Below are 21698 nucleotides of genomic sequence, written 5' to 3'. Positions count from 1 at the left end.
TTACTATTATCTTCTATGTACAATTGGGGTAACTTTTAAAAGATCTTGTTATTCTGCAATTTATATTTCAAACAAAAAAAGCTTAAAAGCTAGAATAAATTGTACAGGAATTTTGACATAAAACTACCATGTTTGAACTTGTTTGAATTTTAACCTTTGAACAGGGTTGGTACACCAAAACAAACAAGCAAACAAAAAACAAATTCCATAGAAATGGATTGACAACCACCTGTGTTGAAGAATTCTATGTAATTTTAAAACAAATAGAATGCAAATTAAAGGCAACAATGATTTTTCCTAGAAAATAAATGATTCCTCATTAGTTGCTTTCTGACTTGTTTATCTCCATATTTTGATAAGATCTGTCATCATAATATTAGAAGCAAAATAACTTTAGTATCTAATCCAGGTACTGCAAACTCCAGTGCCAACAAGGATTGTGCACATACATAAATAAATGAAGTGGGCTGGCTGGCATGTACTGATGTGGAGTGCATGCTCCAAGTAAAGCAGACAAGCTTCCATCACGCAGTTTCTGCCAAGTGAAATTTTATAAGAATGTGGACCCAATGGGGCCAGATCTCCTAATTTTTCAACAAAAACTTTAAAAATTATATTTTATGTAACACTGCCCAATTTAAAAATTTTAGCAATTCATTTGAGAAAACCAGATAAAATTTATCACCAGAATCTGGTCCACAGGCTACCAGTTTGCAACCTCTAATCTATTCCACTGAGAATTATTAATTCAACACATAGAGGGAAGATTGCACAAAACATTGTATATATTTCAATAATAAGGAAAAACGAGGACATTGAATAACTTTCCCCTGCTACAACCAAGGCTGTTAGATTCTACCCTAAAAAGAAACCCCATATAAGTTGTGACAGTTTCTCAAACTACAACCTTGTTGGCACATGCAATTTCATTTGACACATTCTAAAAATCTTGAGTTATTGTAACAGTCACTATATAAAATTCTGGGTAGATACCGTGACTCAAACTTTGCATTCTTCTCTGACACATTTTATTAGAACTACATGGCTCCAAAGTGGAAGTAATACCACAGACCAGTATAGAATTACAGTTTTAACTTTCAGCATTGTCCTGGCAATATAGCAAGCTTTCTCCATTTTGATTTTGTTTGACTTTTCTGTCTAAATGTGTAAAATGAATGGTGAAGTTGTAAATCTCTACATTAATTTTTGAACAAATCCAAAATGTCTAATAGATCTCCAGATAGTCCTTTCTTTGTGTAACTCTCAAGATTCATTTCCTTCTATGATAGTATCAAATAATGGTAAATGACTGCTAAACAATAGGTTTTAAGATAAAAGTATTTCTGTATAGAGCTGAAAAAAAAAAGGGCAACAAAAATAGAATGACTTTATAATGTTGTATTCTAGAGTCTCCTATAACAGTGAAGATCCTTTAGAAACTTTACTTTGTCAAAGTATAAATAATGGATGTTTACCTATGTCAGAAAATGAAAGAGGTATGTGGGTATGGGGACAGTTCCTAATTTAACCACAGTAATTATCTACTTGGCAGAGAAAGAACAACACATTGTTAAGTGGTAAAATATTTGTTATTGTTTCCACCATCAAAGTTATTATACTGATTGCCACATAGATAAAAAAAATTATTAAACAACAAAACATAATATCAAAGATATACTAAAAAAATCAATAAAATGGTTAAATTTTATCAAGAGGCTTTCTGCTGTATGACAAAGATCAGCCATACTAATGAAGATAAAAGATTTGTAATTTTCTAAACATCTGATAAAACTATTCCAATGACTTACAATCTTTCTAATGCCTACCTTTTCAAAGAACAGTTGGGTAGCATAAAAACAGATTGTGAGTAGAGAAGAATGGAGGCTCAAAAAATACAAGGGGCTGCTATAACTAATGCTAAATGCAAGGAATAAGTTCAAGCCCCTTTTATATCATAAAAGTGAACATTCTTAAAAGAAAATCCAGGTGCTGGTATTCTAGGAACTTTTGATTCCCTCAGTCACTAAGAACTATAAAGAAATAACATATCTATAGAAAGGTAACTGATGTCTTCTCAACTGGGTCTCAAATATTCCTCTGATGGCAAGTCAAGGCCAATATTTGTCCCTTAAGGAATATCATGAAAAAGAATATCTTTGAATTCTACTGCAAAATCAGAACTAACCTTGATGTGATAGTCAAGGACTGTCACTGTGCTCATTTCTATCTAACTTTGCAAAGGAATATTAAAAAAGGATTTATTTGTATGCTATCACATACAGGAAGAAAATCAAGCATTAAAGCATTACAAGTTAATTTAGGTTCTTTTTCAGTACCCCTGAGATGCCACACTGAAAATATGATTTATTAAAAATTATAGAAGATTTAATCCAGGAAACCTCATAGATTGCTTTGAGCAATACCTATCTTTTCTGAACAGGAATTAGAGTATAAACAAGAATTGGTTCACATTTGTATGACTTTAGATTGTGTATTTTTGAATAATACTCTGTATTTACAGAGAACTCTGTTAAAGATATTACAAAGGAGTACAATTATGAGTAAATTATTCACATACTCATATATGTATAAATAAAATATATCTATGAATAGAATAATTCCTGTTAGTGGGAATTGATGTAATACATACACATCCTTTAAATCATTGGTTGCAAAAAAGGGAAATGTTTGACAATTCTTAATATATGAAACAATTTGTAAATCTTGAAAAATTCTATCACAATAGGACAGTATATGTCACTTAGAATTAAGGCAAGTCCTAGAAGATTCTCTGGTCTGTACTGTATTTGGACATAGCTCTCCAGTTACATCCTTCACTTTATACTTCCAATTTAATCAGTGAAAGAATTTCTCTTCAGTGATATCAAAAGTCACTCTTACAAGTGATGAGATGAGATCAAGGTTTTGATGAGATATCTGAAGGCTAGCTCACAATTTTAACAATCTAGAAAAACAGAATAACAGTTTCTAAAAATAATAAGCCTGATGAAAGGCCTAGGGAATTGTTTCAAAATTGTTTTAAAATTACTGAATGGATCCTTAATTAAAGATTTAATGATGTCTCTGGGCGTCTCTTTTCTCTCCTGCCAATAAACTCAGAATGTTCAGGCTGACATGGTCCTTTGAAGAACGGCGAATGAGCAGGAATTACCAGCTGCTTTCCCTTGCACTTCCTGGAGTTACAGTCAGTTTCTGCTATCTTACATCACATCTCATGGGCTTCAAACAGCACTGACCTCACCAGGCCAATTTCTCTCTCCTCTTGCTCACCAGCCATCTTTTACCTATTTCTTCATTCTTCTAATTAATTCCTTCAGGCCTATAGCTTCCTCTACTAACTTCCCTGGAAGGAGTGTTCTCTGCTACCAATTCTCTGATGTTTTGGAAGCTAAATTGGAGGGTCTTGATACTATCTTTTCTATCACTAAAACGCGTTTACCAACAGCTTTATGCTAAATTCACAAGCTAACAGAACAAGATAAGAATGCCCAGACATGCTCTTGGTATGTAAAAGTATGAAAGCATTACATTATTGTGTGTGTGTGTGTGAATGCCTGTATTAAATCATTCAAAGCTTCATTTGGGCAAATAGAAAAGGTCACTAGTGCTCAGTAAGGTTTTCTCTAAATATCAACATTTTTTTCAAACAAAAGTATAACTGATTCTAAGAGATAAAAATCTAAGCTTCCTAACTGCCCCTAAAGTCACGGCAGAATTGCATTTGAAGTAGAACCTTGCAACTGACATCTTTTTTCCTACAAATCCAGTCCTGTTTGTCACTTGTGATTTACAGGCTGTGTCTGCTACAAGGGACTGCTGGACACATTAGTGTAGGTATGCTTATGAAAGGATGCTGCTGTCTGGCATTAAATGACTTTCCAGAGACCCATCTCATTGAGACCTACAGGAACTGTTCTCCCTGAACATGATCTGTCAATGTACAAGCCCTTATTTCACCCATTCTGAAGGGAAGAATCAAAAATACAGCCTTGTCCTCTGCTTCCTTCTGCAAATTCTGCTGCACCATTAATATCTGCTGGTTTATGTTTTCTTGATTTCTATTTGGCTAATTCACTTCAAACATTGCCAGTTGCAACTAAAATTGTGCAGTTGGGGGTGATGGAAAAAGGACGGTGATAATCATTTTGGGTTTTATTAGAGTAAATTGCTTATAAACTACTGTACTTCTATTTGCAGGATACTCATTATTCAAAGATATTAAAATTGCAATATAAATTGGAATTTTTTGTCCATTTCATAAACTGATTTTAATATATTTACTAAAAGGCTTACTTCCTCTTCTTTATGTAATATTGAAAATAAACAATCCCAAATCTACATTTCCTCAGCATTTTATTATATGATACTGTAGTAAACATTAATGGAAATCATAGCTCCATGATAGGTAAATTAATAAATCTCAAAAACTTGTGCTTGAATTTAAATAAAAATTAACTCATTTAAAAATGAGACAAAGAGAATCTTTGTACAGTTTTGTGTTGTGAGAGAGCATTAAAGTTTTGCTCAAGGAATCATTTAGCCAATATTTCATAGGAAACAAAAGAGCCCTTGTAAAAACTCAACCAAAGAAAGATAAATAGAACAATAATAAATATATATCCATATATATTCTATTTCATCTAAAATCTTTCATTTCAATTAATTTCAAGAAAAATGTGACACTGCATGCTAGTCTGAGAAGATAGTAAGGTGTATATCAAGAAATGTAAATCATGTAAGAAAGTGAAAGAATAATGAAGTTAGTAAAAACGTGTGGACAAATGAAATTTTTCTTTTTCTTCATAAAATGAAATGAGATAATTATTTGAACATGAAAGTCACTGAATTCAAAAGACCAAAAGGAAATCTAGTGGCTACATAAACTAGATCATTCTTCAGAATTCCCCGTCAGAGGATGTGCTTAAGTTTGGATTTGGGTTTATTTTAATATATCTATGGTCATTAATAGAATTTCCAGTTAAGGGCTCAAATCCCAGGCTTTTGCTGCCACGTTGTTGTTTTAGTATAAAGGTATTGTGAAATATTCCTCTTACTTATAAATACTTTACTTAAAGTTTATACAACTGGATTATTATATTTATTCTGTAGGGATAGATTTACTTATATTGTAGTAGTAACTATTCCTCAGTCTTTCCTAATAACTCTCTTTTTTCTCATCTTATGGGCACAGTCATTCAAATAATAACTGTGATATACAATTTATATGAATGAATTCCAAGGAAAAAATTGTCTGCACATCAACAAGAATTGACTGCAAGAATTTATTTTTAAAATCCACCTACATTAGGACAAATTTATAAATGTTCCTGGGTTTAATTCAATATAGCTACTCTTAGTGATTTGAAATATGACAAAGAACACTCAAAAGAGAACTCTGATTATAAATTATAACAAGAATGTTTGCAAATTTTAATGAGCTTTCTATTTCCATGCCAACTTCTCCTAAGTCTGGAAAGCATTAAAATAATTTTTCACAATTTATTTCTTTCCATGGTGTTATATCTAGTCCCTTCTCACAGGCAATACATTCAGTACCAGATGAGTAGTGTATTCATTAAGGCTAAAGAGAAAGACAAGGGTTAAGTAAATAAGAAAATCAAATTAATATCCAGGCCTAAATGTTTTAGCAGAGCCAAAGAATCTGTTTAATCATTCAAGTCAACAAAGGTTAAGATAATAAAATAAACTTCTAAATGCTTTCCTTTTCTGGAACTTAATCTGCTCTGCTGAAGATGTTTTTAAGACACTATCAGTTTTGCCTAGTCCCAGCTGTTTTGAAAATTCACTTGAACACACTGTGAGGAGAAAAAATTTTTTTGAAAATTAGTTAAGCAGAACTCCTGGGTGGCATATTGAAACTGTGAGAACCCAGGGTTCATTTAAAACCAGCTGTTGGCAGATGATGTTGAGACCAATAACCACTAAATCTCCAATTTATCAGGGATCTATGATATCTGGCAAGGTGATGGTAGCCAACTGATAGAAGAATGATATACAGTCAAAAGATAACTTCATGATGTTTGTTCATTTTATTGCCTGTTTGATTAATTAATAAATTTTCCACAATTTCAGAACACAGTAACCTAATAAAAAGTATTAAACATGAAAATGACTTTGCTTACTTTTAAGGCCATGTTTCAAAATCACGAAGCTATAGAAATTAATAAGAGTCATGAACAAAGAAGCCCTGGATATGATTGCGACTCCCAGGCAGTGGTTCATGATGGAGGCAGAAGCCCTTATGAACTGGGCACAAAGCAAGAGGTCTCTTTAAAAATGAAAAGAGATGGTGGTGGTGATGGGTGATGGGTACAGGTGACAATGGGGGAGGCCCAGAAGGTCTTGAGTCTTATACACTTGACACTGAGGTTCTGTTACTGATCACAAAATGTAATTCAATATTTTGCAATGAAAGACTCAGAATAAAAGCAGAAACAACAAAATACCTTGTAGAACATGTGACTAGCAGTATGAACAGCAGGAAACAGACTTCATTTATCTGGTTGCACTGAAGAAAAAAAAATCACTAATAGCAAATAGACCAGGATTTTCATATTATACCATTTAAAAATTGGTGCCAATGAGCTAAGAAGTAAAACTTTATTATAACAAGGCACTTGGGCGTTTGTAACCCTCGGAAGGGGGTCAAGATTGTCCTTCCTTCCTCTGTGCGTTTTTTTTTTTTTGGAGAGTTGACAGCGTATGGATTGTGAAAACTCAGTCTATCGGGATTGCAAAGAAAAAGCTCTACCTATTAGTGTTTGTGTTTCTGAGCATCTTCAATCTTACTCTCAGAATCGAAGTGGAAAAGGGTCCTGGCAATCACCTGCAGCTGGCTTGTTAGAGGAGAAAGAGAGCGGAACTGGGGTTGAGATCTGGGTTTGACTTTTAGCATTGTCTTTTGCGGAAGGGCTTGGACAACAGACTTGAGCTCAATACTCATCAGAAAAATAACAATGGTGATGTTAATGTTTGTGTTACTAAGCGACAGAATTACTTAGGAGGATAAATGAGAGACTACGTAGAAAAGGAAATAAGTAACTAGGTTTAAATACTGACTCAGACACTGACTGGCTCTGTGACCTTGAACAGAAGATTTAAACTTTCTAAATCTTGGTTTTCTCATTTATTCAACGGGGATAATAGAAATAACTATTTCATAGGGGTGTTGAAATAAGATATGTCTTCAAAGAGTGTTTGGTGAATTTTAAGCACTCAACATATTTATTTATCATTATTAGTCACATTGTTTTAACCACAGATATTTCTGTAGCCCCTATCATTCCACTTGAGGTTGCTGACTTTATCACAACTCCCTGTTGACGGGAGGCAGTCTACTTCAGCAGAAACAGCAAACCCTCGTGGCAGAGAGACCTGGGCTTGAATCCATTTCCATCACTTACCAGTTCTGTGAATTTGGGTAAGTTACTTAGAACCAGCTTCTCATTTGAAAATAGGGAGAATAATACAGCTATGTTTGGTTGAGTGCTAATCATGGGATTTTCATATATTATTTTATTTAATCTTTATAATAATAATAGAGAAAGACAGTGGTTAGTTGGAATTTGAGTCCTGCCCAGCTTGACTCTAGCCCATGTGGACAATTACTTTCCTCTAGTGCATCCTCTTTTCCTACGTTGTCTTCCTGTTAACCTACTTTCTGAGCTGAAGTAAGGCTTAGGGATAATGAGTGCAACTCACCCAGAAAGGTGTTCAGTGAGTGCTACTGCTATTATCATGAGGCATTTTTCCTGGTCCAACTTTCAGTCAGTCTAGGAATCACCCTACTCTCCCTTATAACAGGTTATCAATCTCTGCTTGAACACAAGGTATAGTCAAACTCTACAATACAAAGCTACTAGGATGAAATGAAGAAAACAGAGCATGGCATGGTGACTGATAGCATCATCCCAGCCATATAGCCTAGAGAATGGACTCTGAAAAGCAATGTTTAACTGCAAAAAGAATTTCAAAATTTACTGTCAAATCCGTAATGATGTCTTTCCGAGATTGAGGAGGAATGTTCAAATCTCATGTCAGGATGCAGTCATCTGTGGAAATCTATCATAGTGCCTCTTAGAATAAAACCAAATGATATTTATGGAAGTTATATCTAAAATTGGCTCAATGAACACTGACAGAAAGCTAATGCCAAAAAAGTTAGCCTACTTCTTTTCTGCACTAACTCACATGCCACCAACAAAATCTAAAGATAGTTGACTTTATATTTTTTAATCTGACTTCTACTCCTACTACTTAACAAAATATACTCTTAAAAAATTTCCATGACTCCCAAATCCAAATCTAAAGGCCTTTTATAAACCTCATCATTGGGATTTTTTTTAAAATTAAAAACATTCTGTTGACCATCCTCATTTTTAAAAAAGTATTAATAGTTCTTTAAAGACATTGCAGGGTCCTTTTCCTACTTTTTAATGCTCCCACTCCTTTGCTGGGCAATCCCTCCCCCCTTGTTCCATTTCCTAAACATGAGTATTTCTGAAGGATCTATGCTAGGCTAGTTTTCTCCTTACTCTTATACTCATCACCTTTACTACTCCTATGGTCTCAACTCTCATTCTGTGACATTTCAGCTATGAAATGACAATACCTCAGAATTCTAGTCCCATGTTTCCAACTGCTTGCTAAACTATCCAATGAAATGTCTCACCAAGATTACAAATTTGACATAACTAAAATTCAACTTTTCATTTATCCCCCTATCTCTCTTCTGGTCATTTTCATCAAGTATCAAGACAGAAACTTCAGTCTTATCTTTATTTTCTTTCTCAGTTTCAGCCTCCACCTCAATTAGCATCAAATCTTCTTGAACTGTGTACCTCAGTGTCTTTCAATTTTATTCCCTGTTTTTTTTTTTTTCTTTACTTGGCCACAAGTCCTCACATAGCCACAGGTCCTGAATGTAAATCCAATTCAGACAGGATCCATCTCCCACCCTCTGCTTCAAGACTTCTCTTTCATTAATATCTCTTCTACTAGTGTGAGTCTTGTTTTCCCTCTTTGCTCAAAATTTTCTTGGTACTTGTGGTAAACCCTGTTGGCGAGATGACCGAACTTTCATTTCAATCCCATTCTCCTTGGTTTCCTTCCAGCTTTGGAGCAACTATGTAGCACAAAGTGTAGCTAATGAGAAATGAGCAAAAGACTGCTACGAAATTCCTGGAAAAGACTTTGTTTTCTTGATACAGACTCTTCTTCCTTTATTCTTTCTGCTGATATTAATATAGATGTGAAGCCTCCTTGCAATCATGAGTGAAAGGCCAAAGTATTCAGATACGTCATACTAATCATCATTTAGTTATATAACATCAGCAATTTTCCCAAATTTCTCACAATTTGAGACAAGTACACCCATGCCCTAGCCCCCAAAGAAACATGGTGCTTTCTTCCATGTTTTGATGACTCCTTTGGAATCTCTTCTTTGTCACAGACTTCAACCCCTACCTACTGCTCAACTGATACTGTGTTTTCTGCTCAGAGTGTCCCTTTTCCTCTTTGGATCCCTGATTGTTGGTTGAGCCAGCCCATTCTCTATGCTGACCTCTCCACTAAGGCCTAGACATGAGCCTTATAGCTCAGACCCATAAGACCTTGTCCTGGATAGCTGATAACATTTTCTGGTCTATTTGGTTACCCAACTTTCAGTCTCTCTAATTCCAGTCCATACTGAATATTAGTACCAAATAGATTTTCATAAAGAATTTTTGATAATGACACTAAATAGCCCAGTGTTAATATTCACCAACACATGCACTATAAAATCTCCAATGGCTCCCTACTGCTCATCAAGCTAGACATTCAAAATGTTCCATAACATAACTTCAACTAACTTTACTTGAGACAACTTTTCATATTTAACCTAGTCTCTTGGTAAATGGAATATTATGGTTCCCAAATAACTTGTCATTTCCTACCTGATAATATTGCTTGTATCATTTTTTTCTTCCTCTTCACTTTATCTTCCAAAGTTTACCCATTTATCAAATCCTCAAGTATTGCCTCTTCCATAGTCTCCCACGATCATTTAAAACAGAAAATGTTCACTTTTCTAACATCTTCTAGGCATAGCTTTTTAAGGTACAACATATACAATCACATAGTATTCTTATTCATATACCAATGAGATTATCTACAGCTATTATTACGGCTCCTTGAGGACAGTAATGATATAATTATATTATATCCATACATTCAACAAATATTTATCAAGTCTTTACTATTCTAGGTGATGAAAATATGAACAAAACAGGCAAGGTCCTTGCTCTCGTAGAGTTTATATTCTAAGGGGAGGGCATATTTTACAGATAACAAATAACTAAATAAACAAAATAATATACTTTTAGCTTTACATTGAAAGTTAGGGAAGTACTCTTGGAAGATATGAGATCTGAGGTGAAATCTCATTGATAAAAAGGACCCAGTCACAAGATGACCACTCTCACAAATAGAAAGTCCTTGAGTTTGAAGAACATGGAGAGTGTAGTATATGGAGGGAGAGACTGGCGAGAGATGAGGTTACAGTGGTGGGTAAGAGCCAGATCATAAAGGTCCATGGAGGTCAAGGAAAGCAGTTTGAATTTCATTCTAAGGTTTTAAATATGGGAGTAATATGATCTAAGTTATAACATAAAGTAATAATCTCTCTGGCTGCTATGTAGAGAATGGATTATACAGGGTCAAGAGTAGAAGTGGAAGATTAATCGGAAGAGTATTGCAGTAATCAAGAACATGAGATGACTGTAGCTTGACTTTGGTGGTAGTAGAAGAGAGAGAAAAAATGGACAGATTTATAGTTAATCTAAAATATGAACAATACCTTGAACAGGGTAGATGCTCAATGTGTATTGCTGACGATATGTCCAAGTACTTTGAAATAGTTTCAATTCTTAATTTCTATATGTTTTTCAAGTTTTTCCTAATTTGCTTCATATACTATAACCTAACATATTCTTATTTGACACTTGGGGAGCCAAGGCAAAAAATGAAGATCATCATACTCAAGGAAAACAGTAGAGATCCCGAATAGGAAAGTCACCTAATAAAGAACTGAGGTGATGGAGTTTAGAGGTTAAAATGTTAAGTTACTTAAGGGAAGAAAGAAATCACTTGAAATAAATGCTAAAAAAAAAAAAAAAAAAAATGGAATTAAGAATAAATGATGTAAAGCAGATGTAGCTCAAGTGTTTGAGTACCTGTCTCCCATGTATGAGGTCCTGGGTTCAATCCCCAGTACTTCCTTAAAAAAAAAAGAATGATGATAGGATGAAAATGGGGAGAGCATGCAAATATAAAGATCCACATTTTAAAAAAGAGAATCTCTAGCCAGCTGGAGTGGTGTCCCTGAAAAGAGGATGTGGACAAAATTAATTTTCATTAAACTGATGATTTTTCCAATTCTAACTTATTTTTTATTTTTCTGGAAAATAAACTTTTCTTTTTAATATCTTGAGATGTTAAAATTTTATAATAATTACCTAATACTCATCTTACTAGAAATTAATGTTTATAAAATTCTAAATGCACTGAACATGACCTTCCTTTTATCTAAACTAGGAATACAAGAAAAGACAGCCAATTCAATGGATTCTCATTCTCCTTCACAGATATTTCCCAGGACACTTTGCTATTACCTATCAAAATTTGCCCACCATTATGAATTCAATCCAAATTCCTTCAATACAAAGCAAAATCCATTGGAAAATGGGATCAATTTTTGCCACTTTCCACCTAAAATGCTAAATGGCCCCTGGGTTGAGTGAAATGTGGCCCATTCCGTGTGAAAACTGGCTGAAATCTGTATGAAAGGCAGTCTGGGTTTGTCAAAATAGTTCATGAACTTTGGCCAAACTTTCAAGGAACCAAGTCCAAGCTCTAGTTTGTAATGCAACATGAAACCAGGTGAATTTCACATGGTTTCAGGTTTCATCCAGAAAATTTGGCCTAGCTTTATAATCAATCATCACTCTTTGGAACGATGAAAGCCAACACACCTTTTTGAAAAAGAGGACTGTGTACACACTGATGACAGCTAAGCTGTGAACCACCCCTTCACTTCCTTTGCCAAAAGAAGATTTCTCAGAATGGAAAGTTTCCCTCTTACCTGGAAAGGGCAAGTTGAGTGATTTTGATATGTGTGTAGAAAGAAATGATACTCAATACACGGAGACATGCCATGAGAAATAATCACCAGGTACAGAGCAAGTGGCTATATTCTAATCATTTAAGGTTATAAGAGTTTTATTCCATTTATATCTGTGACAGTAAATATCATGTTTAATCTCCTTGACCATTAAGTTGAGCTTTTAGCTTGAACCTAGTCATCAGCTAGAATAACTGGCATGAGAAATGAAATGCTCTAAGGCATAATCATCATATCAGTATTAAGAAATGACTGAAGATTAGAAGAAAAAGTAAATCATAGCATAAATTTTATCTAATTTAGGAAACATGAGATAATAAAACTGCAAGCCTTACAAATTTGCATCAACTGTATCTTTTACAATCGAGTCTCTTTTGCAGTAAAATGAATTCAATAATAAACTAAGCACAATGCATTTTACAAAAAAAAAGGACCCACATAATTTTGGTTTTCAATCTGAAAGTATTAAATGTGCTTTTCAACTGTAAAAAATGACTCTTTTTAACCAAATGCTCGTTTTTGTGCATAGTGACATGAGAAAATTGAGAGGTATGTCTGAACGGAGCCACTACATCATTGGAACAGTATGTCTGAACATTTGGGTAATAAGGCACAGATGTGAAGCAGAGGACTTGGCACTACCAAGGTAAGAACAAAGCATTCACCATTGTATTATAATGGTTAAAAGAGCTACATTTGGGAAGAATATTAGAACGACCCTAGAATGCTAAAGTATTTTTCACCTTTTATCTACTTAAAAAATCTATAAAATTAAGAAATTCAAACTTATGATGAAGAATAAGAAATTTTAAAATGTATTAATATTTTCATTCTCTGTAATAAAACATATGTAAGTAATAGCATGTGAAGTTTAATTGCAGAAAAAGGCCAAATTCAGTAGAAATCCACGTGGCCTCTATACTACAAAATAATGCATGCAACTCTGAAGGACTCAATAGCCACTGGAAAGGTGGTGGTTGTTGACTTTTAGTAGTGATTCTGACCCTTAGTCAGTAGGGCTAATTATTGAACAGTGTTCTATTTACAAGCATCAAGTTAAGATAATGCAAAGGATACACACATTAGCTATTAAAAGGCTTTTTCATTTATAAGTGGTATGGCATTTTGCCAGTCATTACTAAACCATGCAATATAAAGGCAGTTACAAAGATGGGGTACTTTCGTTCAATAAATTTAGAGCTGAAAACTAATTTTCTACCCAGGATAGGAAGAGTACTACTTACCCGAGGCCCCTGGTCACCTTGTTCTCCCTGCAATGTAGGAAGATGAGATTACAGATTTAGCACAAAGTCTGTATATGATGATCTATTTTTAAAAATTGAAATATTATGCAGTATGGTCATATCAATATGGATATCCACTAACTTTTTTGTTTCTGCTACACATTTTCTTACCTTGTCACCCTTTGGACCAGGAGGTCCCTGCAAAAAGAAAGAGAAAAAATTTTAATTTAATTGTTATTGATAACATGTTATAGCATGAACATATCAGCTAGTGTTGCAAGATACATGTAAGGAGCACAAAGATATGTCTGTCAACGAGGCTTCTCAAAGAAATTTGGGTTTGAAACTATAATTGTAAATATGGCTAGAATGTAAAAATAGTTTAATACATACATACACAGAAAAGCACATGTCATATGTGTATAACATGCTATATATTTATTTTCACAAACCAAACACATATATGCATTAACAGCCAACTCAATAAATAGAACATTACCAGTAACCCAGAGGATTCTTTTGTGACATTTTCTTGTCACTACCCTCCACCAAGAGTAACCACTATCCTGACCTCGGACAACAGAGATTCATTTGCTGTGTTTATACTTTAGAAAAATAGAATACAGTATGGGTCTGCTTTCATTTGCTCAATATATGTGCAATTCATCCATAATTTTGTGTGTACTTGAAAGTTGTTGAATCTTTTTGCTTTATAATATTCCATTGTGTGGATATATCATAATTTATTTATTTCCTGCTATTGAGAGCCATTTGTTTCCAGGAGTTTCTAGTCTTTGGCTATTAGAAATAATGTTGCTATAAACATTCTAGTATGTCTTTTGGTAAAAATTGTTTGCATTTCTGTTGGATATATGCCCAGTAGTGGAATTGTAGGTTATAGAGTATGCATATGTTTAGTTTTAGTAGATACCCCAAATGGTTTTCCAAAGTAGTTGTAACAATTTACACTCTCATCAGCAGAGCATGAGGATTTCATTTCCCCCATACTATACTATTACCAACACTTGGCATTTTCCATCTTTTTTCATTTTAATTATTCTGGTGGGTATGTAGTAGTTTCACATTGTGGTTTTAATTTGTGTTTGCCTGATGACTAATTAAGTTTAAAACCTTTTAATACACTTTTTGGTCATTTTGATAAACTCTTTCATGAAGTATCTATTAATATCTTTTGCTTTTTTTTCCGAGAATTGTCCTACTGATTTGTGGGAGTTCTCTATATATTATATATCATATCTATGTGTATAGATAGAAATAAACATAGTTTGGAGTTCTCTATATATACTTGATATGTCAACTATATTTAATGTAAATATCTTATTTTGCTCAGTGGACTATCTTTTCACTCCTTGATGGCATTTTTGATGAACATTTTGAATCATTTTTCAGACCAATAGGTCATGAAGGGGTTGTTCAATGTTTATTTTAAATGCTTTCATATTTAGATCTGGATTCATCTAGAACTAATGTTGTGTATTATGTGAAGTCAAAATTAAGATGTTTTATTCCCATCCGGATAGCAAATTACTCAACACCACTTACAGAAAATGTATATTTTCTTCATTTTATTCCTTTGTTAGAAATCAGATGACCATATATATGTATGTCTTTTCAGGATTTTCTGTTTTGTTCCATGGGCAACTCGTCTATTCTTGTACCACAAAGCAATTTCCTTTACCTTTGAACAAAAAAACTTTCAGGAAAAAATAATTCTGGAGGTATCACTAATGCTGCCTTTTCTAGCTCTTCAGGATGAAGTCATGTTTCTTCCAGTGCTTAGTCCACCTGAAGAACTGGAGCATTTCAGAATTAACTATAATTTCTTGCCTCCATTCTTATCTGGGCCAGGAATCAGGAAAAAATCTAGATGAGAAGTAAAGCCCAGGCTCTGAAAAAGTAAAGGGCCCTTTTCTTATTTCCAGAGCATCATTGCAGGTGGACACATAAGAATGCTCTGCCTACCAAAATATCTCCTTCTGCTAAGTATCAGCTACAGAGGGACTGTACCAAATTCCCTCTCTCAGTCATGGCATGTCTGATAGTAGCTGTGAACCAATAAAAACAACAACAATAATAATATCATGTCATATTTTGTATATTTTACCATAAGCAAAGAACTTGCACCTGATATTGCATTTAATCTTCACAACAATCCAGTGAGAAAAATATCATCATCTTCCTTCTATTAATGGCCCAAAAGATGAAACTCATGGACTACTCAAGCTTGAAGAGGTCTCTTGGAAGAGAGTGAGCCAGGACCTTAGCCCAGTATGTGTGACTTTAAACGCAGCAGTTTGGGATGCTAAGTGTTGGGATACAGCTCTAGAATTAGATCCTCAGAAAGAATGCTCTCATGCCTGTTTTCAACTGGTATCCCCCAAAAGGTCTTCAGATGGCATTTCCTGCAGGGTCATAGAAACTGGCCCCAAGATCTCACATTAGAAGTAGAGGCCTAAGTTAATAGAATCATAATGAAATCAGTAATGATTTCTGTTACCCAAAAAATCATTGTGCCATTAAAAAATAGAAGCTAAGAAAATTATTTTTCTTGATTTTTTCTGTTTTTTCATTAATATTTTTGCTAATGTTTTCAGTAAATCAGTGAGTAATGAGCACTGCCTCTGTGCCTACCAATATAAAATTGTTTTAAGAAATCCAATTAGTAATTTTAAACACACCCTAAATGCTCGCTAATACTATACAAGTAGGATTTTATATTTGATGGGGTAAAAAAACCTAAAGAAAATAAGATGACACTTAATATTAAGTTTAAGAAATAAAATGGAGGTTCTAGTTTTAAGTAGCATGTTAGTTAACTCTATTTTGATGTCTACGTACATTGGTCAAACACCCAAAGTTTGCCAATATTCTAGGGTATAGTGAGGTAAAACAGATTTAGAAAGACATGGCCCCTCTCCTGGAAAAGCTAACAGCCCAGTGTTACAGACAAACCCTTCCCACATACTAGCATTAAGAAAAATGACCCACAGAAAATCCAGCTACTTTAAGGTCAGCTGTTACTGTGAACCGCTGCACAACCTCCAACACCCCAACCCCCATAAAAAAGACTCCTCCTCTTTAAAGTTTTGTTTGCTTTTACAGACGACATTTCAGAGGCCAGCTCTCTAGTTGTACCAAACAACCAGAGGGATTTTGTTATGTTATATGGTATGTTTGCGGTCAAAGCTTTCCTGAAATGATTTTGCAGAGTTCTAAATGGGAACAGACTCTCAACGCTGAGTTACTAATGCCAAGGCCAGACACATCACCTATAGTTCTTTAGCCAGCTTGCCATAAGCAAAGATGCTTACGTCACAAACACATGAAAATCTGCATTTGTAACTGATGAAAAAAAACCCCTGTTGCTTCAAAAGGGAGTGTATCTGAGCAGACAGAATGGCGTCCTGTCACCTGCTAGCTCCAGACAGAACCGAAGCAGAGGTCACCACCACTCACAGCTGTGGCAGCTCCTCTGGACACTCCAGACCCCCACTTGTGCTACCAGGATTAGTGGCAGGTGTTTTCTGGGGCTCTGCCTGAAATACCACTCTTCTTTCTGAATGGGACCTTCTTCCATGTAGAAAGGGACGCTACCTTAGGAAACACAGTAGTATTTCAAAATTGGGGAGCCATGGTTCTTTCCGAAGTCAAACATTGCAAATGAAACAAAAGTTTCTTTGATTATTAACCCTTAAAATTAAAGCCAGTCATTATTTAAGAAGGGGTTTTTTGCCTTTAAAGTAAAAAAAACAAAACAAAACCTTACTCATATAAATTAACAGATGGACAGCAATACAAATTGATAAATATTTGCATTAGAAATTATTTTAAGCCTAATAGCATTTGTTGCTTCCAACTACACCAAGCTAGCAATCTAATATTTAGTGGATATATTTGTTGTTGGGATAAGAGTCTCAATGCCTGGTTGGTATCTATTTGAAGATAAGATTTTGATGTAAAAACAAGGTTGAAGTCAACGTAAAGGTAGTAAGATAAAATTAGTCGCCCTAAGGGAAGAGTGATTACAGCCTCATATAAGGCCTTTCCCGGGATTCCTGACCTTCTGTTCTAATCCAGTAAACTGGAAACAGATCTCTTATAAGGACCACCTTAATAAATAAATAAGCATATATATTTGCAGTGGTCTTTCTAATAAGTTTATATAATTACAAATACCTCTAAAATACTTAAAGTTGATAAAGTTTTAATTAGTGTTGTTATTCAGCAGTTGGCAAAAAGAATAGTTTGTATTATTAATTTACTAGCAAACTATTCATGAATTGCAGCCACAAACTTCAAATTAGCCCCTATCCAAATGACTTCCAATTCAGAATTTACATTAACAAGACTAAAATACAGATCTTTACTTATCCCAGGTTCAGCCTCCCAAAATCTATTTCTGCCCAAATAGCTATGGTGCTTAGCTCTTTTCCCATGCTGTACTGTCGATTTCAATTAAATGATAAGACCAAACTAAAAGGAAAGAGAGTCACAATGAATGAGGTTCAGGAAACTATTGGATTTCAATGTCATAAAAGTAATAAAAATATAGCTGGAGAAGACATATATTCAAAGAAGTTGGGTACCACAGTAAAGGCTTTTCATCACTAGAATTGTAAATTTTGTCTATTTTGAACTGGCATAAGGAAAGGAAGTAATCATTTTAAAAAGAGGACAATTATGAAAACACCTTAAATTCTGCCAGAGATTTAAATTAAAAAGCATACACTGGGAATTCTTGGCAGCCAGAGCTGCCGGAATAAGAATGGAGCTCTGATTTCTATCCTAGAAAAGTGTAGATAAGTTCAGCTTAATTCCAGACACACTTTTATTATTGAAATACAACAAAACTTTTTTTTTTTAATTAAACTTTTCACTACCATAGAGTTATGAGGACAAGCAGGTTTCATTCTCTAAACATTTATGGCCTACTATCAGCCAGGCAATGTGCTCCGAGTCTGGAGAGTGACATGAAAATAAAGTTGCCATCAGTGTAACAGATGCTGTGTTGTGGGAGTACAGAGAAGAAAGAAGGTAGGAGAGCTGGAGTCAAAGATCATATTGGAATTGGTTCTTGAAAATTGGTCAGAGACACAGGGCCTGAGCTGGATGAGCAGTTCAGGCAGAAGCAAAGAGCATGAGTAGGTGTGAGGGCACAGCATGCTGCCAGGGCCAGGTGAGTTCAGGGTGGAGGAACACAGGTGGATTGGGAAAGGAGGCGCATAGCAGTGGGAAAGAGGGATTTAGGAGGGCTGGTCAACCACACCCTGGAGTCTGGACCCCTTTCTCTCATTGACCTAATAATGGACTATAGAGAACAAGTGTGTATGCTGAACTCTGAGAGCACAGAGAGCTAAGGTGGCTTCTTGAGAAGTTGTTGCGTTGGTCCAAGAGAGAACTGGTGAAAGTCTGAATCAAGGTTGTGGCAGTGGGGATGCAGAGGACGTTCTAGCTCTAGGAGACCCCTTCTGAGGTAGAACCAACAAGATCAGTATCTTGGTGGTTAAGAGACCAAGCAGTGGAGCCAAATAGATCCAGGCTGAAATCCTGCTGCAATCACCTATGTTATCTTTGGCAGGCTAATTAACTTCAAGCCTCAGTTTTTTCATCTGTATAAACACAAAGCATCTTGTAAAATGCCTGGTCTATCTATAGTAGTGATTAATAAGTCCACAGTTGATATTTTTAATCATGGTAGACATAACGTAAAATAAAATATCTTTTTCAGATACATGACCATAGGCTGAAGTAAACAAATAGACTGATTTCCTAAAATCAAAAGGCAACACTTTGAGAAATATGCTAGGCAGATGATTGAAAACACTTGGAAAATATGCATGTTCAAGTTAGCTTATCTCTATTGTTCAGGAACTATTATTTATACAACCAACCCCATTTCCCCCTCACCCCCCCCTCCCAAATCACTGCAGTTTTAACCACATTACTCCAGTGAATAAAGCAAACTCTAGGCCCTAGAACTACCTACTCACTCCTAGCACAGATCAGGTGCTCAACCAAATCTTGCTGAATTAAAACAACCAGAAAGAGAAGAATGCAATAAAGCTCTCAGTCTTCAAAGGAGCAACATATCAAGAACCATACAAGAACCAGATTCAGAGTTGCTGCAGAAGAACTGTGTTTATTATAGTGCCAAACTCTGCTAAGCCAGGGAAGGGACTTAAAGCTATAAACTGATTTATAGCTTCAGACTTTACACCTTTCGTTTTTCACTGAACATTGAGAGAGACCAAGTGGAAAAGGGGGTGCATGTACACAGAAATTTAAAATATCAAAACCAGTTCCACTTACTAGAAAACTAATTTTCACAGCTATTATTTTCTGGGTATTTTCTGTCATGAGATCATAACTATAAGGTCTTTTGTGATGTTCATTTGAGCTCTGAACAAGGGACTATATGTGCCCATGATCAGTCTTAAACCATAAGCAGCTGCCATAAGGAAACAATTAGTAGGGTTTAGCACTAAAAGAAAATTTAGAAAAACCAAACGTTAAAAAAGGACCCTTAAAAGTAAGACTGATGTAGCTCAATGGAGTTAAGGGCTTATGAAACAGCAGGGATCAGGGACGCTCACTCTGGCTGTCTTTTCCAACACAATACAAATGAAATGCAGCCAAATTACAGCTCTTGCCATTCACAACCAAGGGGTCCCTTCCTACTATTGTTCCTTGCACCTAAATCTTTTAAGACATTGCGAAAAATTTTTTTGTTTAACTTTTCAATTTTTTTAAAAACTTATTCTTAAGAGGTCAAAATAGAATGAACTCAATGGTGAAAGATTAGAATCTTAAACATTTCTTTTGTGGAAAGAATGTATCACCTTGTTTTCTAAATGCCCACAGTAGCCCGCGGTTTCACTGCTAATGGTATAAGCTATGCAACAATACTCTTACTGTCCTTAATATTGTTCCAATGTATTTAGAGGTGCATCCATCTTTAAACCTTGGATTTAATTTACAGTCCTCTATTTCAGCATTTTTCCTGATAGAATTTCCCAACATAGTTTTGCCAGGCTACTTAAGAAAGCTGGATTGAAGGTTAGTTTGATTCTTTGCTTCATCTGTACTAGCTTATAAAGTAACATTGATATTATTAAGGGTAATTAAGCATAACTTAGGAATAAGGATAGGATATCAGTTTGAGTCTAAGTAGATATTCAGAAGTGAAAAATGTGACTGTCAGTTAAGTCTAGGAGAGGCTTATGCATAATTCTCAAACTTCCAACCTACCGCTGAGCTCCCTCGTCACTGAAAGATGACTGAGATCAAAATCTTTTAATAGGAGCTTCTGCAAGTTCTGTGTCCTCTATTTCCAGAATTTTCTGTATTTTCACCCTCCTCTCTGTACCTACTCATCTTCTTGCCTTCTCCTCAACCATGCCCTGCTGTTTATTTTACTTTCTTTACCGTTCCCTTGAATTATTTCCTTCAGTCTTCCTAAACACAGCCATTCTCCTTCTCCAAAAGAAAAGGAGAAGAAACGTTGTCATTGCCCTTTTTCCCCTCATTTTAATGCCCTATCTTCTTCCTTTCAGTCTCCACCAAACTTTCCTAAGGAATAGGTTTGTCATAGAAAAAAAGAAAACAGATTTGGGAAAAGAAAAGGATGGTAGCAGAAAAGAATAGAACTTATAAATTTTACAGTCTAGTTTTGGTAAAAGTAAAGGAACCTGAGTTGAAATACACGTTGGTCTTGGGGGCATTTCTTTCCATTAGGAGGAAGAAAGCTGAGCTACAGGAAAGGAAATAGCTCAGCCAACTCGAAGGGCCCTGGAAAGGAGTGCTCATGGGCTAAACTAAAACAAAATAAACTGCTACTTTGGGGAGAAAGGGTTGACAAAGCCCATATATGTTGGGATTGCTCAACTGTATGTCTGAATCTTTTCTCTGTTCACTTTACTCCCTTCATCAGCTATCGAATATACCCTCAAGACTTTAACTATTACCTGACATATCCTAAATTCTTTTCCAAGCTGCAATCCTGCATTCCCAACTGCTTACCAGATGTCTAAGCCAAGATATTCCACTGTCAGCTCAAACCCAACATTCTCAAACCAAACTTCAAGAGTTCTGCAACAAGTTAATTATGACTCCTGATTTTCCTATTTTCATTAAAGATACCACTGCTTCTCTAAGCCTAAAACCTCAGTGTCATATTTGATTTAGTAAATTTATTCTACTGCCAAGTCCTATAGATTTCATTCTCCACAAAA

At 35.1% G+C, this 21698-nt stretch overlaps 1 protein-coding gene across 1 annotated transcript in view; it reads right to left on the bottom strand.

Annotated features, from left to right (window-relative positions):
* Positions 1–21698, bottom strand: part of COL25A1 (collagen type XXV alpha 1 chain) — a 513961-nt gene that overhangs the window by 163424 nt on the left and 328839 nt on the right. Inside the window, exons 6-7 of the mRNA XM_058294312.2 lie at positions 13618–13644; positions 13447–13473 (exon numbers count right to left, since the gene is read on the bottom strand). Of these exons, the coding sequence (XP_058150295.1) occupies positions 13447–13473; positions 13618–13644 (54 nt within the window). The remainder of the gene's footprint in view (positions 1–13446; positions 13474–13617; positions 13645–21698) is intronic.

Source organism: Dasypus novemcinctus, chromosome 1, assembly GCF_030445035.2.
Source record: "Dasypus novemcinctus isolate mDasNov1 chromosome 1, mDasNov1.1.hap2, whole genome shotgun sequence".
In the NCBI taxonomy this organism is placed as follows: domain Eukaryota; kingdom Metazoa; phylum Chordata; class Mammalia; order Cingulata; family Dasypodidae; genus Dasypus; species Dasypus novemcinctus.
Note: the sequence above shows the minus strand (reverse complement) of the source record. Positions and strands in the feature narration are given on the sequence as shown.